This window comes from Ovis aries, chromosome 5 (genome assembly GCF_016772045.2).
Source record: "Ovis aries strain OAR_USU_Benz2616 breed Rambouillet chromosome 5, ARS-UI_Ramb_v3.0, whole genome shotgun sequence".
Lineage (NCBI taxonomy): Eukaryota > Metazoa > Chordata > Mammalia > Artiodactyla > Bovidae > Ovis > Ovis aries.
Genome location: NC_056058.1, coordinates 10623008 through 10644447, shown reverse-complemented (window position 1 = coordinate 10644447; position 21440 = coordinate 10623008). Strand labels below are relative to the sequence as shown.

General features: G+C 50.3%; 1 protein-coding gene across 8 annotated transcripts in view; it reads right to left on the bottom strand.

Moving 5' to 3' along the window:
• Window positions 1-21440, bottom strand: part of CACNA1A (calcium voltage-gated channel subunit alpha1 A) — a 373308-nt gene that overhangs the window by 56901 nt on the left and 294967 nt on the right. For all 8 annotated transcript variants that reach the window (XM_060415385.1, XM_060415383.1, XM_060415387.1 and 5 more), the window contains 5 exons: window positions 15444-15907; window positions 13616-13754; window positions 11932-12061; window positions 7544-7603; window positions 6662-6768 (listed from right to left, as the gene is read on the bottom strand). In XM_060415385.1, coding sequence (XP_060271368.1) covers window positions 6662-6768; window positions 7544-7603; window positions 11932-12061; window positions 13616-13754; window positions 15444-15907 — 900 coding nt within the window. The remainder of the gene's footprint in view (window positions 1-6661; window positions 6769-7543; window positions 7604-11931; window positions 12062-13615; window positions 13755-15443; window positions 15908-21440) is intronic.

Below are 21440 nucleotides of genomic sequence, written 5' to 3'. Positions count from 1 at the left end.
GGGCTCTGGTCACTGCAAGCGACAGGACGGCAGCAATGACACGAAGCTACGGAAACAGGCCCAGAACCAACACGGCTGCGTCAGGGCATAGAGAACAAGACAGAACGAGAGAGAGAGAGAGAGGCACTTTACCGTGTGCTGCTCCTGGTGAGGTGGCGTCGGAGGGAGAGACAGGTCGTAAGCGGCCTCAGAAGAAAGAACACAGAACACGCGCACACACACGCACGCGCACCCGAGCGCGCCCTTGCCCAGCCCGGGCACCAGGAGGCGCCGCCTCGGGCCCGCGGCTCCGGATGGTGTCCATCCTTCCATCTGGAAGACTTCCGTTCCGACCCCTGCCCTTGGCAGGCTCCCGGCACTGCCAAACAGCACCGAGGAAGCCAAATTTTCAAGTCGCAGGACAGCCAAAGTTATCAACTACCGAAGGCGAATTTGCCACTGAAGGTCACTGCCAAGAGCTGGAGAAAAAACCCTTTTCTCCAGGGTTTCTGGGACGGGAAGACTTTAGAATGTCTTTTTTTCCCCCGCCCCGGCCACTCTGTGCTGCATGTGGGATCTTAGTTGCCCAATCAGGGGCGGAACCGGCAACTCCAGGTGCATTGGAAGCACAGAGTCTCAACCATTGGACGGCCAAGGAAGTCCTTTAAAATGTCTTGAAGGGGATGAGCTTTGGAGTTGGGGAGACCTGGGTTTGAATCCCAGCACTGCCTTTAATTTATTGTGTGTGCACTAATTTTCTAATAGATTTCAGCCGGGATGAATGGGCGCTTGATGAGTGTTGGAATAAAGCAAACAGATAAACAGGAAGTACCTATTCACAAAGCAGGAGGAAAGACTCCAGCTGCTTTGAGTTGCCCTTAATTATCGCCCTCCTCTGTGAAACAGCCCTTGGGGATGCTGAGGATTGATACACATTTATGGCCCTGACTTTACTCCCTAACTTATGAAGAAGAGAGAAGGCCACTAGGAGTTCCAATTTGGGATGAAATTAAGGGGCGACTCTCAAGAGTCTTTTGGGAAAATGTGGGCCTGCGGAAACCTCTCTGCATCTGGCAGCGGCCCCTTGCACAACTCGTCTTTGGACTCAAGGCTCAGTCTTATTACGACCCTCCATCCATGACTGGAGATCAAGGTGTACGAAACTCGATGCCGTTATTCACAGAACAGTGCAGCTGCCAGATAATCTTCAGAATTTCCCACCTGCCCCACCATCTTTTGAAATTGGTGATGTTTCTGAAAATATGATGGTTTAATGTCTACAGATATTCCCACTGGAGCCTTCCTCCTCCTGCTGCCTTATCATGAAACCTCAGCAGTGCTCAAAGCTCAGTGTATCTAGGAATTAGTGCGTAGACAGAATGGTATAGACTCTCCTTTCTGGATTATTGAGGAAGGTTTTCTCAAATTTATTTTTTAACTTTTAAAATCACTAATCCCTGGCTTGTGGGATTATAGTTCCCATGCCCCCTGCAGTGGAAGCTTGGAATCTTAACCACTGGACCATCAGGGAAGTCCCTGGAGAAATGTTTCAACAACAGTGATTTCTGCTCAATCTGATGGATGACATAAGGTGTAATATGGGAGTCTTCTGAATGTCACTGTGTCTGCCTGTGGGAGGGTGGTACCATTACACCCATTTTCCAGATGAGGCAGCTGAGACTTAGAGAGGGAAAGTGATTTACCCAGAGTCACACAGCCAGCAAGAGACAGACTGAGCTTCAAACCCAGGTTTGTATATCTTGCAATCTAATCTTCTATTTCTTTCCATTTCATTGTACACACACAAAAGAATGCCTTCAAAGGTAGGGCCTGTTTTGAGGAGGATAATTTAAAAAAAAAAAATGGCTTTCTCCTTCGGCTTCCTTGCAGTTGGGCTCCTGAGCATGCAGGAGTGGCTTGACCCAGGTGCTCGGCCAGCCGTGCTGGCCTGCTTTGCGGGAGGAGCGGCAGCTCCAGATGGACTCTTGGCAGCGAGGCAGGACCACGAGCCCCCAGCTGCTGAGAAGTGGCAGTTGGCCACCCCGATGCATGGGCACAGAGCGTGATGTCATGTGTGGTGACTCATGAAATGGTGTGTTAATGGTGGTCGCATGGACACGGCACACAGTCAGTGGATGGAGCAGGACACACACACACACACACACGCACACACACACGGATATTTGGGGGAGGTGCAGGAGGGGTAGAAACCAACTCAAGAGCTTCGACACATCCTTCGGAAGACCACAGGGATCATCTTCCCATATCCCAGACGGGGCCACAATCACAGCACTGCAGAATCCTTGCCTCCACCCCAACAGGCCAGAACAGCAAGATTCCTTTCAACAAAGAAGGGAATAGTCTCACAGCCTCTTCCCCTGGACTTCTAGGCCTTGCTGGAGACTCAAGGAACCCAGCCAGGCCAGGCTGTCAGGTCTCATCCTCCTGATTCCTGAAAGTGTCCACATTCAGGGCTGAGAGTTGGGCGGCAACCTTGAATCTGACAGTTGAACTCAACCTTAGTGATCCTGCCTGCGTGCTTAGTTGCTCAGTCATGTCCAACTCTTTGCGAACCCACAGACTGTAGCCTGCCAGGCTCCTCAGCCTGTGGGATTCTCCAGGCAAGAATGCTGGAGTGGGTTGCCATCTCCTCCTCCAGGGCATCTTCCCAACCCAGGGGTTGAACCTGTGTCTCCTGAAGCTCCTGCACTGCAGGCGGATTCTCAACCACTGGGCCATTAAGGCCTTAGTGATCTTGCTAGACTCATTTCCCCCCACAATCTCTCTGGGCTTCAGTTTCCTCATGTACAAAAAAGGGAATAATAAGAGAAATTCTTGCATGGGGCTGTAAAGATTAAGTAAATGGAGGCTGTTACTATCATTATTGTCCAGTCAAGTGTCTCAAATTTATGGGGAAACCGAGGCACAGAGAGGTTCAGGGACTTGGGCATAGAGGGAAACCAAACAGGCTTGCAGGAACCTTTTTTAAAAACAATCAGGTTTATTTCATACTTGCTGGGGACCGCAGCTTTGTCTATGAGGAACCAGGGACACAGGACAAAAAACGTGAATTAAAGGAACAGAAAGAAAGGAAGCAAAGGACTCTGGGACTGGGCACTCAAGTGGAGGCTCTCAGAGCATCCCTTACTCCTGCCTATATGACATCTACCAGGTAACGAGGAAAGGCCTTGAAGGGCCAGAGACCTTCTCAGGTAAGAGAGGCCAGGAACCTGAAGCCAAAGGGAGGACTCTGAAACTTTTCTGGGGAAAGGAATAGCAGCTTGACGGCTCCTTCTCTGGTGGAATGGCCTCAGGCATGCGGGAGCTGCTAGATCAAGGCACTCCACCAGCTGTGCCTAGCCTGTAGCCCTGCCCTGGACGGGGAGTGGCAGGACCAGATGGATTCTTGGCAGTGAGGTGGGGAGGGTGTGGCAGGGGTGGGGTCTCAGAGCCTACCTTTTCCATCCCTGTGACCATCACATAAAGGTGCTCCCCGGTTGTCAGCCCTTCTAAAACCCCAAGAACGTCCCTAACACTCGTCAGGATCCCACTGGCAAAACTACACATCCCAGTTCCTGCAAGACATGTAAGTTCACTGAGACTCATAGGGATGACCTGAAATCCCTTTCCAGACCCTTTCCTCAAACAGGAATTTAAAAAACAATTTGAAACAGGGATTTTCAAGGGCATGGACTGGCTGGCTTTCTGCCTGTAGCAACTTCATAAAACCAGTTTCAAAGGTTGACTCTGCAAACATGCTGCCAGATTTCTGTGAGCTGTAGGCTCATTTTGAATGCCCTTGTATAACTTTATATTTAAAGCGAAAACTCAAAAAATTAAAAACACAAAATCAGCTCCCTGCGGCAGATTCTTTTGCAAACACAAAGAATCCTTTTGCTGATTGATTCTGGGTGGAAAAATAATTTTGTTTTTTGCAGATTAGGTTTGCTTCAAATTGAGTCTAATTGTAGCTTCAGGGAAACTAGGCCCATTATGGCAAAAGTTTTATGACTGAGAGGCTTGTTTCCCAAAGTGCGAGGTCAAATGGGGGATGGAGGTGGGACAGGGCAATGGTGGGGGCCCCCTCTTTGACAATGAAACTTGTTGGCTCCCACAGAGGTCTGGAAGGAAAGTTCCAAGGATGAATTGATGCGTAGCAGACACTACTTCTACTGTGCTACACCTAGGGGGGTAAGACAGAGGGCCAGGCCACAGCGGGCAAAGTAGGGGGGCTGTGTGTGGAGATGGACGTGGTCTCTTCCTGAGCCCTGGGGGACTTGGGAGCTGCTGGGCAGATGTCATCCTGGAGGGCTGGAGGAAGCGTGGGAGGGGGTGCCTCCCTGCACTTGCCTTCCCTGGTCTTGGAGACCACCCCAGGTTGGAACATGGTGGGGACTGGGTCTTTGATGCCAGAGTGAATGGTGGAGTGCCTGCCTTCTTCAGGCCCTGTGGCCCAGGTTAGGCAGAAGGTCAAGGCAAGGGAGAGGATGGAAGGGATAAAAAGAGATGGGAGGAGAAGGAGAGGGAGAGGGAAGAAAGGATGGGGGAGGCTAGGGAGGGGGAGGGGAGGGGAAGAAAGGAGGGGGAGGGGGGAAGAAGGGGGAGGGGAGGGGAAGAAGGGAGGGGAGGGGCAGTGGAGGCAGGGGCTGGGGGGAGAGAGAGAGGGGGCAGGAGAGGGAGTCAGAGAGAGGGAAGGAGAGAGAAAAGGGGCAAAGAGAAAGAGGGAGAAAGACAGAAACAGGAGCAAGGGAGGGAAGGGGATCTGAGAGGGATTCACCCCAGGCTTTTCAGAATTGAAACTTTCTCAGAACCTAGCATGGTTCCTAACTGACCTTGCAGGAGTTGCTCAAATAACTGATGGATGGAGGGAGAAGCATATTTAATTACATTCTCACACACACAGTGTATTGCCTTTTAAAATCTTTTTTTGGGGGAAGAAATTTGTGCTCACTTGAGAAGAAACCAATTGTACCTTGTTTATATTTTACACATCTAACTCCAATGGGGCTGAATTTTTTTTTTTTTTTTTTGGTCATTTTTATTAATCAGCATTCTGTGAAATTTCTATGTTACATCCTGTATTCACTTAACTGTTGAGGTTCAGTGTTTCTTACTGACTTGTAATTGCTTTTTATATGTGAAGGCCATGGATGCCTTGTTTTATTTGTGGCAATCTTTCCCCTCTAATTTGCTGTGCACTTCACTCTGACTATTATTACTATTAAATGTACAGGACATCGTAATAATAATGGAGCCAAACTTCTTGAATTTTTAAGACGATCGCTATCACTGATGATCAAATACTCAAATACTTAAAAAAGTGGGAGAGAGAGAAGAAAGGGGAGAGGAGGGAGGGAGGGAGGAAAACAAGAGAAAGAAAAGGAGAGATGATAAAAAGAAGGAGGCGGAAAGTCTGGCTGGACTCAGAAACACATTCAGCCTCCTGACTTTCACGGTACATCTCCACCAGCTCAGAGGTGTTCAGAAACTCTGGAGATTTCTAGCTCTTCTGACACAACTTGACCTCATTGTGGTCCCAGGAGTGGCCCACTTTAGCCCTTAAATTGGAAATGGGCCACCACGCTGGCCTCCTGACAAGCCAAGCCCTCATTGTTTGGTCGGGGGCCATTCAAGCACTCCTCCAGGCCTGCCGAGAGGGGCCAGGAGGCAGCGGTGCAGAGGAAGCCCCTGGCTTCTCATTATGTGGGTGAGGTGGGGCTGAGTCCTTTTGAGACGCCTTTCTAGGAATGATCCACTGTGACTGGAAACAGACAAGGTCTATAAAAAGGCTTGCTTCTGGATTAGGAGCTGATTAGGTTTTCTGACCCCGAACATCTACGACTTGAGGAATGTACTGCTAAGTTTGCTCCCAGGACCCTAAGAGCTAATGGCTCCTCAGTCCTTAGACGCCATCTTGGAATTGCCACCCTGGGCGCCATCTTGGAATGGCTACTAAGCCTTTGGGTGCCATTTTGGAATGACTGCCCAGAACTCAAGTGCCACTTTGACATGGTTGCCCAGAACCTAGGCACCATCTTGGAATGGCTACTAAGCCTTTGGGTGCCATCTTGGAAGGACTGCCCAGAACTCAACTGCCACTTTGACATGGTTGCCCAGAACCTAGGTGCCATCTTGGAATGGCTTCTCAGCCCTTGGGTGCTGTTTCAGAATGGCTGCCCACAGTGTGGGTAGCATCTTGGAGTGGGCTGATGAGACACGGCCTTTCAGGCTGTCCTAGGACTGCCAGGAGAAGTTCAAGACACACGAGGGGAGTCGTCAGGCCTAGAATTACAGGGCCTTCAGGCAGAGGGTGGGGGTCCAAATTCTCATGCACATTCATTTCCTGATTGTCTTTTTAGGGGCTCCCCAAAGAGACAGCGGAGCTTGTAGCACAGAAGGGAAAATGAGATGTCCTGGTGGGGCTAGTCTACAGAAAGCAGCATAGCAAGGGGTTGGTGGCATGGCTGTGTGAGGAGGTAGAAGGTGGGGCCCTTCTCCTTCTTCCTCCAAGGTGGCCATCATGCAGAAGCCAACTGAAGCTCTTCCTGGTAGCATGCGGATGCCTCCTGCCACCCCAGGGCCCCCCATTCCCATCTCTACACCTCGAGAACATGTCCCCTGATCCAATGGGTTGGGGGTGGAGGGACAAAGTGGTAAGCGGAGTCCTCAAGAGGAGACTTACGTGAAGGCAAAGGCCACCAGGGCCCCACTGACCACTATGAAGTCGAGAATGTTCCAGAGGTCACGGAAGTAGGCACCCTGGTGCAGGACGAGCCCCAGGTCGATCATCTGAGGAGGAAGAGACAGAGCTCTGATCCCTCATCTCCACCCTGGGGAGCAGCATCTACCCTTTTAGGCTTGGCGGAGGGGCCACAGGAGGAAGCATGGTAGCCAACGGGACCCCCTCATTCTGAGGGGATGGGTCAGAGGCCAGGGGACCTGGGAGAGGAGCGAGAAGCCCCCGCTCAAAGCCGCTTCCCACCTTGGGAAAGGTAGTTCTGACTTGCTGGTTCTCAAAACCTCAGGGTCCCCCCGGCTCCTCACCTCACATCAGATCCATCAGCAAACCTCATTGGTTCTACTTTCCAAAACTGCCAAGAATCTGCCCACTTTTTACCACCTTCTCTGCCACCACCCTGACTGGTTCCCATCATCTCCTGCCTTGACCAGAGCAATCATCTGCTCCCAGTTCTCTTGGGTCCCCTACTCCCCCCCTCCAACCCTGCTCCTCCTTCCAAGTCTGACCTCCCATGGAGGCTAGAGGGTGCCTGTGAACACCTGAGTCATCATGTCCCTCTGCTCAGAACTTTCCATGGCTCCCACCTCACTTGGGATAAAAGCCCAAGACCGCCCCGTGGCCCCCATGTCCCTGCCCGAATCGTCCCAGTCACCGCTGCTCTCATCTCCTTGCTCTCCTTTCCCCACTCTCCTCTCTCACTTTCAGCCACATCAGCTTCCTCGCTGTTCCTCAAACACACCAAGCATTTCCAATCTCTGGGGTGAGCCTCTTGCACCAAGGTGGCATTCTTGAGAGTGCAGAATCCTGTGGAGCCCTGGCACTCACCTTGATCACCATCTCAAAGGTAAAGACGCCTGTAAAAACGTAGTCAAAATATCGCAGCACCTGCAGGGGATAAAAGCAAGGGGGGCAGTGGATCACTGGCTTGCTCCAGCAGAGCCCCCGTGAACCTAGCCATGGCCCACTGGGGTATGTGGCCTCTAGCAAAGTCCCCAAGGGACAGAGTCTCCACCCACATGAGAAAATGCTGCAGCCATGTACAGTGGGGCAGGTCCTGCACTGCACAAGGGCCCCTCCCACCCTGTCTCGGTGCAGATTTGTATGTTGTGAATGAAAGTGTCCAGCAGATGGCAGCAAAGTCCTAACAAAATCATTGTTAAGGATAGTTTGCTCACCAATGGGAAGGGTGCCTTTTTTTACTTGCCCAAAGCCCTAGATGGACTAGAGGGTGGCCTCAGGGAAGTTCAGGAAAGACTCTTACCTCTTTTGGCAACAAGTCTGATTCCCCAGTGTCTCTGACTTTCTGGTCTCCTGGGTGAGCAACTGTTCCCGCACAGAGTTTCCTAAACATGATTAGCCTCCAGGACAGACACTGGGGACCGACCTCACTGCGGCATCCACTTCCTCCCAAGTACACAGCCATACCCTCATCAGAGTGGGTTGATTCTCCCTCTCCCCGCTACCCTACACAAGACCAAGTACTAGCGGTTTCTGAACGGGCAATGTCTTGCACTCTGGCCTCGTTCCTGGCCAAACCATAGCACATCCCTTGTGTGACCTTGGCGTGGGGATGGTGAGTGGCATGAGGATGCTGGCAAAGGGCCCAGCACGCGGTAACCCGAGGGGCTGGCCTCAGATCCGACTTGTAGGGAGGGCTGTTAATTACTGAGCAGGCCACCAGAGGGCGCCTGTGAGCACACAAGTCAGATCACTGCCCCCTTCTCTGCTCAAGAACCCTCTATGGTTCCCACCTTACTCAGGGTGAAAGTCTGTTTGGCCACCTCCCTTCCCTCACCTTGTCCCGCTCTCCTCTGGCTCACTCTGCTTCTGCCACCCTGGATAGTCTTAGCTCAGGGCCTTTGTACGGGTTTGTCGGCCTGGAATACGCTTCCCCATGTTCCACCTGATATTCTCTCTCTCCTCCTTTATGGCTTGGCTCAAATATCACATTCCCGACCGCCTGATTTAAATCTCATTTTCCTGCAGCTTGCAACCTTCCTTACCAAGTCTACCCCTTCCCCCACATCCCTCATCCCTGGCACTTTTCACTTCCTGGCAAACTATTTGTTATAGTTATTAATAACGTCACTGTCCATCTCCCCCATGTGAATGTCAGCCTCATGGGGGCAGGGATGTCTGCCTGTCCCTGTGCTATCTCCAGCTTATAGCACAGGGCCAGGCATACAGTAGATACTCAAGAAATGCTTGCTGACTGAATGCACGAGGCTGGGGCTACACTGGGTCCTGCAGGAGCTGGGCTCTGCGACCTGTGTGGTCACATTCTCATTCTCATCATGTGTGGGGCTTGGAGGGCCCTCCGAGACCGGAGTGGCCAGGGTAGCTGACTTCCTGGGATGGGTGGCAGGTGCAAGGGCTTGGTAGGTTCTGGGAAGGCTGAAGGGGCGGTGGTGGGAGAGCATTTGAGGTGTACCAGGCAGCTGAAACAACACGCATAAATTCTCAGTCTCATTTATCATAGGGAAATACAAATCAAAGTCCTGATAATTGGCTAAATGAAAGAACCAACAGCACAAGCGTCGGCAAGACTGTGGAGCAGTGAAAGCCTTGTACGTTGCTGGTGTGTGTCGCTGCCTCACTCAGGAAACATTCAGGCTGCAAATTGGGGCTGACCATATGCAAGTTCTATGATCCAGAAACTCAATTTCCGGTTTTATACCCTGGAGAGAGTCAAGCCCAGGGGCCCCGTGTCAGGAGTAGGGGGTATGGTGACAGCATTCTAAGCTGCAGACAATCCAAACACATGTCAGCTAGAAGACGGATGAACAAACTGTGCCACAGAACGGAATATTACACAGCAATGGAAAAGAATGACCCGCGAAAATAAGAACTCATCTCAAGGCTGAGTGACAGAACAGACGCACAGAATTATTCCATCTGCTCAGTGTTAGAAGCAGGAAGAAATCAATTCTACTGTTTAAACATGCACGTGTAGCTGGGAGAATGAGAGGAGCTAAGAAATGCTCTTTCCAGAAGTGAGGGTTCAGATACCTCTAGGGTAGGGCTTTCTAAATACTGTTGACAATAGGGGTCAGATTATTCTCTGTGGCGGGGCTGCCCTGGGCACTGCAGGGTGACCGCTGTCCCTGATCCCTACCCTCTTGATGCTAGTAGCGACACCCTTGCCTGCTCCAACTCACGACCCCTGAACATGTCTGCAGACCTTGATCCTGCTTGTGAACCCAGCTTCACGGGGAAGGGCGAATCGAAGAGGTGCCTGTGGTTGAGGTCTGTTTTGTTCTATTAATACTTCTTGCCTTGGGTGGTGCTTACATGGGTGTGTGCACTTTAAAATCCTTGATAAATGATGGATTGTATGTGTTCTGTTCATTTTTCTGAGGCCTGTTCCAGATCAGCTAATGAACAGAACTCGGGGAGGGGTCCCAGGGTGTCAGCTGCCAATAAGGGGCCACCATGCACTTGAAGAGGGAGGGCTTAAAAAAATTTTTTTGGCTGTGCCATGGGGCATGTGGGATTTCAGTTCTCCAAAGATCAAATCCACACCCCCTGCAATGGAAGTGTGGAATCTTATCCCCTGGACCACCAGGGAAGCCCGGAAGAGGGAGGGCTTTGGGGAGAGATGCTTCAACTGGGAGATGGAGTGATGGGGCAGGGGTGGGGGAGCCAGAACTTTGCAAATGCTCCACGGGGGGCTGCTCCTAGCCCTGTCAGGGTTCTCTTCAGCCCCAGGAGCTCAGGGGTTCCCCTGGACCCCCTTTGCCCACCTCTCCCTGCCAGAGATGAAGCCTGCTCCAGTCTCCTAGAGTTGACAGGGGGTTTGTTGACCTCTCTTGGGACACCCCCTCCATGAGCCTGGCTCCCTGGGTCCTGGGGGGTGGGGGAAGTGGGCATCAGGAGATAACAGAGTGCAGCTTCAGCCCTGCCCTGGTACCAGGTTCCTCTGGGAGCCTTGTTCTAATTATTTCCTTCCATCTCCCCTATCAGGTCCCCAAGGGGCTTGCCAGGCCAGTGAAGGCAGGGAAAGTGCAAAGTAAGCTGCAGACGGGCTTGATTTATGGGACTTGCCAGCTTCACCAAGGCTCCTAACCTACTTAGCGAGGGCGGCGGGCCTGGCTCCCAGTGGAAAATGGTTCCTGTGTGTGGGGGGTGATGGGCGTGGAGAGAGGAGCTGGGGAAGATGGTACAGCCGTCAGTGCTGCCTCTGTCACCTCCTGGCCTGCTGGTGTCTTGGTTTCTCCTCTCAACCACACTTATTTCTGCTCGGCAGGACTCAAGCAGGGACAGGCACTCAGGAAGCACTTGATATGGAGACCGTTGAGGGAAGCATTGGGAGATCTAGGGTGGGCAGAATGGGAATTCTGCTGTGTGACCCCAGACAGGTCACTTAACCTCTCTGAGCCTCAGTTTCTTCATCTGTCCGATGGGGATACTCCTAGCATCTGGGGTTGTGCCTGAAACTCGGCAAGTGCTCAGTGGACGGGGGCTATTGGCAGACCCTGGGCCCCCAAAGGAGAGTTTTTCAGTGCTCTTAGCCTGCTAAAATCTCAAAGTTTAGGCTGTGCCTAACTAAAAGTTTAGGTTGTGACTGAGTCAAAGGGCTTTCCTGGTGGCTCAGATGGTAAAGAACCAGCCCGCAATGCAGGAAACGTGGATTCGATCCCTGGTTCAGGAAGATCCCTGGAGAAGGGACTGGCACCCCACTCCAGTATTCTTGCCTGGAGAATCCCATAAACAGAGGAACCTGGCAGGCTACAGTCCACGGGGTTGCAGAGAGCTGGACACCTCTGAGAGACTAACACTTTCACTTTTTTTGAGTCAAAACAATCCTTTCTTTCAAAGCTCCAAGTCAGAATGAAAAAGTCTGTTTGGTGAGACCTGGCTGCACAGGGGATACCGCTGGAGCACCCTCTGCCTTCGGAGTCCCCCACATCCCATGCAGAGCTTGTGCCCTTCCACAGCCTGCCAGCCTCACTCTCCTCACCAGAGATTCCAGCAGTTTCTAGCCCCAGCCACTCTTGGGCCATCTCTTCGCCACCGGGCACACAGAACCACTGTCTCAAGGAACATCCTTCATCAAGCCCAGAATCAGGGCCTCCCCTCCCAACCAGTGGCCACGGGGGCTGTGCCCAGGGCTGACCCTAACATTCCTTCCACCCCAGCTATCAGCTTTTCACGAGGCAGGAGACAGTGACAGAGGAGCTGGGCTGGGGAGGAGCCTGCTGGGTGAAACTCACATTGTTTCGCGGTGCATTGGGCTGAACAGGATCCTCGGCCGCCAGGGCGATGCTGCTCATGGCAATGACCATGAGGATGCACATCTCAAAGTAGCGCAGGTTCAGGATGTAATGGCACAGGCGGCGAAGGCTGTTGAGGACAGGTAGACGCGCAGGGGCCCGCTCAGGCACAGGCTCCTGAGCCCTTGTGTTCTGTCACCTCCTTACGTCACTTACCACTATCTGAGATCTCTAACTCCCACGGTCCCACACCCAGCAGAGTATCAGGCTCCTACCCCTGGGGGGAGCAGGGGAGCCCTCTGCAGGGAGAGATAATTCCCACCTCTGTTTATAAGTTCCTCTCACTTCCAAACCACCCTCCTGGAACATCTTAACTCACAGACTGAGTTGAATCCTGTCCTTGAATCTGTAGGAGATGAAAAAGCTTTCTATGCATAAAATGTCATATAGTCAAACCAAACTGGGAAATTCTGGGTTAAGTAGATTTCTTTTTTTTAATTAGTTGAGTGACCTTAGGCAAGTTATTGTACCTCAGTGTCCTCATCAGTGAAACGACCATAATAATCGTGTCTAACTAATAAGAATGTGAGGATCAAAAGAGTTAATATATGCCTGGTACATGGTAGGGGCTCCCAAAAGTTAGTTACTTAAATTATGAATTGCAGGCCTTATCAGTGCCTTTAATATACTAATGAGACAATGATGAGATAATTAACTTTAGATTAATAATGATAAAAATATCATGAGATTGTATGAATAGGGATGTTGGAGTCACTCTGTCTGGGCTCTCCCACTTGCTTGCTGTTTGACTTTAGGCAGGTGATTTTATCTCTCTGGACCTCAGTTTCTTCATCTGTCAAATGGGGATAAGCAGAGTGCCAACCCCTATAGGGTTATTATGAGAAAGTTTTTTTTTTATTTGTAAAGCATTCAGAACCATGTCTGGTGCTGAGTGCCATATAAGAATTTCTTTATTAAAATAGAGAATGGCAACCAAATAAAAAAGTAAACACACAGGCTGAGTCTCCGAGAGGTAGGTTAGAGAAAGCCGTTTCCCCTGCGGCTTATTTGACGTGATTCTTCTTGGTGTCAAGAAGCATTTTGAGGGACCAGAGTTTCAAGAAACACTGTTTAGAAAAACGCAATTCCAAAACAACCTTTGAGCCAGCAAGACATAGATGTGGTAAATTTATCCCCTAAATAATCTGGCCTCCTCAAGGCTCTCCCAAGACAAAGGGCCATGGAACTCAAAGACCATCTACCCAGAATCCAAACCCTCGTGGAGCGTAAGTTAGGAGCAGAGCTCAGGAACCAGGGCTGTCATGTACGGTTGTAAATGTTGTGCACTGCACAAAGCAGCCATTTCTACAGGACACCTCTCACAGCACAGATGGTGTAGATTTGGGTATTTATGACAATGATTTTCTAGCTGGTGGAAGGAGGGGTTTTTTTCCAACAAACCAGTCGGAATCAGTTTTCTGAAATAAGTACTTTATGATAAGTTTCTATCTTATACGACTTAAGAAAGGGACATCGTTTTTCAATTGCTCAAAAGTTCTCTATGGACTAATGGTCTTAGAGGTGACTCTCCCCCGTTACCCTCTGTCTGGGTCTGCCCTCGGCCTGCCTTTCACTGCCCCAGTGGCAGCCCTGGGCCCCTGCCCTGGCCTTGGGCCATACTCACGGGTTGGTCGTGGAGAGGATAAACATGGAGCTGTAGGGGGGCATGGGCTTGGGGCCGTCTTCCCCGGGGTCGTCTTCCTCCTCCTCTTTCTTCTCTTCCTCCTTTTTTGGCAGTGGGTCTGGGTTGGCGTTTTTGTTCACTGTTGGGACAAGAACCAACACAGGGCTCCCTCCACGGTTTCCCACCTCTGATCTCCTGCCTAATGCCCAAAGCAGGCAATAAGCAGCTGACACAAAGTGTCTACTATGTGCCAGGCACCCTATTATGCCATTGAATCCTCACGTGACCCTATGAGGTTGGTACTTTATGATCCCCACTTTACAGATGAGGAAACTAAGGCACAGAGAGGTGAAGAGACTTGCTTAAGGTCACACGGCTGGGAAGTGGCAAAGCTGTAATTTGAACCTGGGCAGCTTGGTCCCAGAGGGCTTGCTCTCATTCACTCTATAGCCTTGAGTCTGCTGTGACCTTTACCGGATATTAATACAGACCTGTCCTCAGGCCCTGATGACCTTTATACTGTCACTTGGAGGCAGGTAGGGTGAGTCCCCAAAGCCCCACTTTACAGATGGGAATACTGAGCCCCTCCCATAGTCAAAATGCAGGATTCCCCCCATTAACACTCCTCTCCTGACTGAGGCGAGCCGCCACCCTCCTGAGCACTGATCCTGCAGTCTAGTTGCACTATGGGTCTATGGATAGGCTGAACCTAATGGAGCCTCAGTTTTTTCATCTATGAAATGGGCACAGTGACAAGATTTACCTTATATGACTGTGGCAAGGATTTACAGGGTAAACTTATGGACAGCTCTTGCATAGAATTGGGCTACTGCTATCATCTTAAAAATAATAAACCCAGGGGATAATTTCCAAATTTCCAGTTTGGATAATTTCCAAATTTCTCAGATCGTGGTATTACATGTGGGAGGTTTTGGGGAAAGGCAAAAACAGCCAATTCCTCAAGGTCCTAGACCTGTACTATCCAGCATTTGAAACATGGCTAGTCCAAACTGCGGTATGTAGTGTGAAACATGCTAGATTTTCAAGACTGAGTAGGAGAAAAAGAATGTAGACATATGTAACAATAATGTAAAAAACATTATTGACACTTGGAAATGTTAATACTTTGGATATCAATCAAGAGCATTTGGGGTTAAATACAATTTATTATTAAAGTTCAGTTCATCTGCTTCTTTTTATTTTTTCAAATTTTTGTCACACCCTGCGGCATGTGGGACCTCAGTTCCTTGACCAGGGACCGAACTTCTGCCACCCGTGTTGGCAGACAGACTCTTAACTACTGGACTGCCAGGGAAGTCCCTCTTTTTTATGTTTTAAATCACTTATGTCTTTCTTCCTTCTTCCCCCGCCCCGCTTCCTCTCTTTTCCTCCCTTTTCTTTTTTAACATGGCTACTAGAATGTTTAAAATTACACAGGTAAAAAAAAAAATTACACAGGTGGCCTGCATCACATTTCTTTTGGATGGCGCTGGCCTAGAGAATTATCTCACTCCCCTCAAATTTCCATCAGAGGAATCTGCTGACCCCTCAGATATGGGGGCTTTCTGGCTCCCCTGTAGAAATTTGGGATACAGGAAGATTTGCTAACCTGTTGTGTACTTGCCAGGCATCATTTCCATACTATCTCATCTAATTCTCCTAGCAGGCCCTGTGGGGGCAGGAACTACGTCTCTACCCATTTTCCAGAGGAAGTAATTGAGGCCAGAGAGGTGGAGTCGTTGTCCGGAGTCCCTTGGCTGCGCCTCTGGGGAGGAAGCCCAGGAGACTGGCTCCCCTGCCCAGGGATGTGTGAGACTGGGGTTCGTACCTTGGATGATGGTGTGGTTGAGTGGGGGTGGGCAGGCCGGGGGGATGTCCACCGTGGTGTGGTCGGGTTTCCTGGCAGTCTTAGCTGAGTTGGCCTGGGTGCTGCTGGGGTTGGTGACGATAAGGCTGTTCTCAGGGGTCTTGGGGGGGCCGGGGTTGGAGGGGTTCCCCGGGTTGTTGGCTGTCCGGCGGCTGGCGGCGTTCTGGGGGTTGGCGGCCGTGGTGGTGGGGGCCGGCGTGGGGCCAGGGTCCGTGCTGTTCCCCATCTTGGCGGGGCTCTGGGGCAGGCCGGCGTGGCTGAGGCTGTCGTGGGGGCTGGCTGACTCCGCGGTGGCCAGTTTGTTGTTCTTCATGTTGTCGATATCCTCGGCCAGCGGCGGGTCCTGGCGGCCCAGGTCCTGCTGGATCGGCCGCGTGGTCGACAGGTTGGGGCCCGACACGGGGACCCCGGAGCCCTGGTTCTCTCTGCAGCAGGCAGGCCAACAAAAAAGAACCCATGAGTGAATTAGAACAGAGAGAGACATGTCTGGATCCTGCCTAAGATTCCACCATGTAACACTGGCCGTCAAGGGGCTGTGTTCTGAAATGCTCCTGTGCCCGGTCCATTCTTGTTAGGGATCAAGACGCCATGGGTGGGGGGGCTGGGGGGGGGGAACTTCCCTGGTGGTCCAGTGGTTAGGGCTCTGTGCTTCCAAAAAAAGACCTCATGGGGATGTAAGTGCCCCCCCTGCAGGTTTCAGTGTGGTGTTTCTCCTGCCAGAAGGGCTGCTTCCTAGGAGATGAGGTTACTCCTTCACGGAGAAATCAGAGCGGAAAAGAACTTTCTGCCAGAGCCTCCATCTCTCCAATCCAAACCTTCCTGCTCCTGTCTGTGTGTCTCCCACTAGCTCCTTGGCAGGATAAGGACATACACTGCTTCCAGGGTGGCTAAAGCAGACCCCTAGATATCACCTCTCTAGTGGTGGAAATGCCTACAGATTTTTTTTTTTTTTGGCCCCATCGCGTCACATATGGGATCTTAGTTCTCTGACCAGGGATCAAACCCGCAGCCCTTACAGTGGGAAGTGCTGTCTTAACCACTGGACCACCAGGGAAGTCCCTCCCTCTGGCTCTTCTGAAAGGCAACCCCCAATTCTGTACCCCATGCCCTCCATGTCTCCTCCTAAGAGCTCACACTCACTGAGTACTTGCTGTGTGCCAGACATGACCCATGTCAGCTCATCTTCACAAAAAGCCATAGGGAGCGTGCAGTACTATTATCCCCATTTTAAGATGAGGAAACCAAGGTCCAGAGACAGGAAGGGCCCTGCCCCAGGCTACATAGTTAGTTGGTGGCAGACAGAGCTTGGACCCAGACCGCATGGCTCCAGCACCCATGCTAACCCCCACCTGACCCTGCAGCTCTCTTACTTAGCAGTCTGAGATCTCCCAGCGGGTTCAGCCCACAGTCGCTGGATGCAGGGGAATCTTTGACACTCTCTGTAACCACCAATAGAGTGGGCCAGCCTCTCTACTATTTCAACTCACTAACTTCTGGAGCAGTCTTATGAGGCCCAAATGGTTACTGTGTCCATTACAGAGATGAGGAAACTGAGGCCCAAAGAAGCCGAGTCAGGTATACTAGAAAATGGTTTTGTCAGGCTATCTCCACCACGCACTCACTCAAGAGACCACAAACAAGCAAAAGACAGCCCTCTGATTGTATCCATTCATGGAACACCTGGGAGATTAGATGCAATCACAGGATCCAAGGCCCATGGACAGCATGGGTTTGGTTCTCAAGGCCCAATCTGGAACCCTGAATCTATCTAAACTTAAAAAAATTTTAAAAGTCGGCCTCTGTAAATCATCTATACTTCAATAAAAAATAAAGCAATTATCCTCCATTTAAAAATTCATTAAAAAAAAAAAAAGCTGACCTCCTCTGGAGGTCCTTCTACTGGCTAAACCAGCAGTACCATCTTCCTTGTTTTTAGATTTTAACTTGCAAAAGTCCACGGTGTTTTTAACCAAGCAGAAGAAAGACGAGGTAATTTATTTTTGGGTTTGTGTCTCTGAGGCCTCAGAGAAGGCAATGGCACCCCACTCCAGTACTCTTGCCTGGAAAATCCCATGGATGGAGGAGCCTGGTGGGCTGCAGTCCATGGGGTCGCTAAGAGTCGGACATGACTGAGCGTCTTCACTTTCACTTTTCACTTTCATGCACCGGAGAAGGAAATGGCAACCCACTCCAGTATTCTTGCCTGGAGAATCCCAGCGATGGGGGAGCCTGGTGGGCTGCCGTCTATGGGGTCACACAGAGTCGGACACGACTGAAGCGACTTAGCAGCAGCAGCAGCAGCTCTGAGGCCTCACAGGGAAAAGGACAGACCCAGGCAAATTCCTCACTTGCAGGTGCTAGGCTGACACTTCAGAAGACTGACTGATTTGGCTTTGAGTCTCACCAAGGCCATTTTACTAGCTTGTGTGACCCTCTGTAGCTTGAGTAACCTCTCTGAGCCTCAGTTTCCCCATCTTTTCTATGTTTCAATTTTTGTCTGCGCTGGGCCTTTGCTGCTGTGGGCAGGCTTTCTCTGGCTGCAGCGAGTGGAGGCTGCTCTAGTTGTGGTGTGCAGGCTTCTCATTGCAGCGGTGGCTTTTCTCGTTGCAGAGCACAGGCTATGGAGTGTCCGGGCTCAGTGGTCGTGGCACACGGGCTTAGTTGCTCCGCGGCATGTGGGATCTTCCAGGACCACGGATCGAGCCCACATCCCCTGCATTGGCAGGCGGATTCTTAACCACTGGATCACCAGGGAAGTCCCCCGTACCCATCTTTTGGACAAAGGGTATTTGCAGATGTAATTAAAGATCTTGACAGCATCTGGGATGAGGGTGAACCCTAAATCTAATGGCAAGTGTCCTTAGAAGACAAGGGAAGAAACACACAGAGGAGAGGCCAGTGTGAAGTCAGAGACTGGAGTGGCCCTCCTATCAGCCGAGGGATCGCAAACACCAGGGATTGCCAGCAGCCCTGGGAAACTGACACTGATCCCTGGACACTGAGCATCAGCTCTGAAGGTGTGGATTAAATGAAATAAATCTTAAACCAATATTTCCTCAACCTCTTCCACAGCCCACAAAGAGGTTGCTAATGCTAATCCCCTCCTGGTACCTTTTTAGAAGTTGAACATCAGTCAAAAAGCTGGTTGGGGATATTTTCTCATCATTTTATGTATTGTTTTAAGTCGAGCTCTACCCAAAAGCGGCCTCAGTGAAGTTATCATTTCAAAGAGGATCTGAATCCTTTGGTCACCACCTACAGAGACGGTACTAAATAACACAGCAGCTGAGACCACAGCGTGCCTTTTGTTAAAGGGACAGCCTCACACACGGGACCGAGAGCCCCTTGTTCAGATGGAAGGGGGGGTCTGAGGGTCTTTTGTTTCGCCTTTTGTTTCTTCTGTTGGCTCTGCTTGCCGTGGAGTTTTAACAAGCTCAAGGCCTGCAGAGGCCTAATATCAGTCTCCAGGATGTTTTATTTCCAAGTGTCTCCAAGGAGAACTCAAAAGGGGCAGAAACTTTGAAGTCAGGCCCCTTCCCCCTTCCCTCTTGGGGATCTGCCATCATCTGCCTGGAATAGGCAGCTGATTGCGTAACGCCCGCATCCCGTTGCCAGCTAATCACTTCAGCATCTGGTTGCTAAGGATTATGGACAGCTTGCCCGGGGCATGCTCCAGTCCCTAGGTCCAGAGGATGGATGGGCCCGCTTCCTGGTGCTCCACTGTCCTTAAGACGTGCATCTATGAACTCACTCAGTCCCCACGACAGCCACTATCTGAGATGCTGCTATTAGGATTAGGCTCATTTTACAGATGAGGAAGATGAAGCCCAGAGAGGTAAAGGCGTGGTGTTACCCAGCTGGGAAAAGGCTGAGCTGGACTCTGGTCCTACAGCTCTTAAGCTACAGCACCATTCAGTGAAGACCATGGGGGCAATGGATGACTTGGGTTGCATGGGAGAGAGGTGCTGAGGAGATTGGCCAAAGCAAATTGAGGATACTACAAGAATCAGTATTAAATGATGGAGCCCCTCCTTTCACCCCATCCCATGAAGGATCAACTGTGAGGCTCAGAAGTCCAGTCCCCTCTCTTCTTGCTCCTTTTGGGAAGTAGGTTGTCATGGTGATGGGAGCAGGTGGAACTAGTATGCAAATAGCTGAGATATTAATTCTCGGGTGGTACAGGTCTTGGCAAAATGTCTTCTGGCTCAGCCAAATCAAGCAGGAGGCACTGCCTGGTTATCAGGGAGTGGCGGGTGCCCTGCAATCCAGATTTTTGCAGTGATTCAGAGAAAGCTCCATTTTCATTTTGGTGGTCCTGGGGTGATACTGGGCTCAGCTGCCTGGTATGAGGAATCAAGGGCCAGCAACTGTTTAATAATACAAAATAGAATGTGCTCCACTCACTTTTCACTGGGGTAAGCCACTTAAAGTTTCAGAGGAGGGGGACATTTAAAGCTGAAGAGGAAGAGATGAAAGTAGAAATGTGGGAGCGGGGGGGAAGCCTGGGGCAACAGAAAGAAAACAGTTATACTTATTGTCAATGCTCTAGAGAGTAAAAAACACAGCATGTCTGGGGAAAGACCTAAGAAATGACAAGAGCAGAAATGCACGAGGCAGGACTGTTGGGATCACTGGCTTTGTCATAATGTAGAACTGAAATGCCTTTTTAGTATGCTACGTCCTTGAATAAAATTTTATCTTCGCCATTCTTATTTTTTTTGGTCATGCCGTGCGGCATGTAGGATAATATTAGCTGAGATCGTTGAGCCCTTATTCTCTACCACGCATTGTTCTAAATGCTATATGTGGATTTTTTTTTTGGCTGCACTGCACGGCGTGTGGACTCTTAGTTCCCTGATCAGGGATGGAGCCCATGTCCCCTGCAGTGGAAGCACGGAGTCTAAACCACTGGACCACCAGGGAGACCCCTCTTTTTTTTTTTTTTTCCCAAGATGAATGGCTCTTTTTTTTTTTTCTCTTTAAAAGTGCCTGAATTTTTATGAATTTTATTTCCAGTGAGCATTAGAATTTTTTTATCAGCCAAATGAATAATGCCTCTCCTGGCCAGAATTTAGGGGTAGAGGTGGGGAAGTACTTGGAGAGAAGGGGGAGTAAGGGCCACCTGTGGGATTGAGGAAAGCTGGGTCATCACACTTCTACTATCGGCTGGTTCCCCCCATTCAGGAACACCTTCCCTCTCTGGGCCTCAGTTTCCCCATCTGTGAAAAGAGGCAGTTTGAGTGGACAATCTAAAGGCTATGGATTTAAAGTTGGTTTTTATGTCAATTGATACAAGCATCTTAATAGTAATGACGATATAACAATAGAAAGAGCTAAAACTTATTGAATGCTTATTACTAGTACTACTAAGAAATTTGAGTATCGAATAATCATATTCATACTAATAAGAGCTAATATTTCCTGAACACTGATTATAAGCCAGGCACTATTTAAAGCATTTTACAAGTATTAACTCATTTGAAGTTTTTATCTATGCTAGGAGGTAGGTACCATTTTTAAAATATAATTCATTTATTCCACAAGGCATGTGGAATCTCAGTTCCCTGACCAGAGGTCGAACTCTCACCCCCTGCAGTGGAAGCACAGAGTCTTAACCACTGGACCAGCAGGGAAGTCCCGGAAGGTACTGTGCTTATCCCCATTTTACAGATGAGGAAATGGAGGCCCAGAGAGGGGAAGTAACATGCTGAAAGTCACACAGCTGGCAAGCGATGGGGCAGCATTGTGACCTCTTGGCTCCAGGACCCTTGCCCTTCACCACCAGGCTGTGTTCCCTTTCTGTTCTTGTCATTCTGCCTCCTTCAATGATAGGAGGAGGTGTAAATATGAGGGTGGTAACAACAGGATTATCAGTCATGTTAACAGCACCAGTGACCCACTGGTTCTTGACTATGGTGTGCGTGTGCTCAGTTGCGTCTGACGCTTTGTGACCTCGTG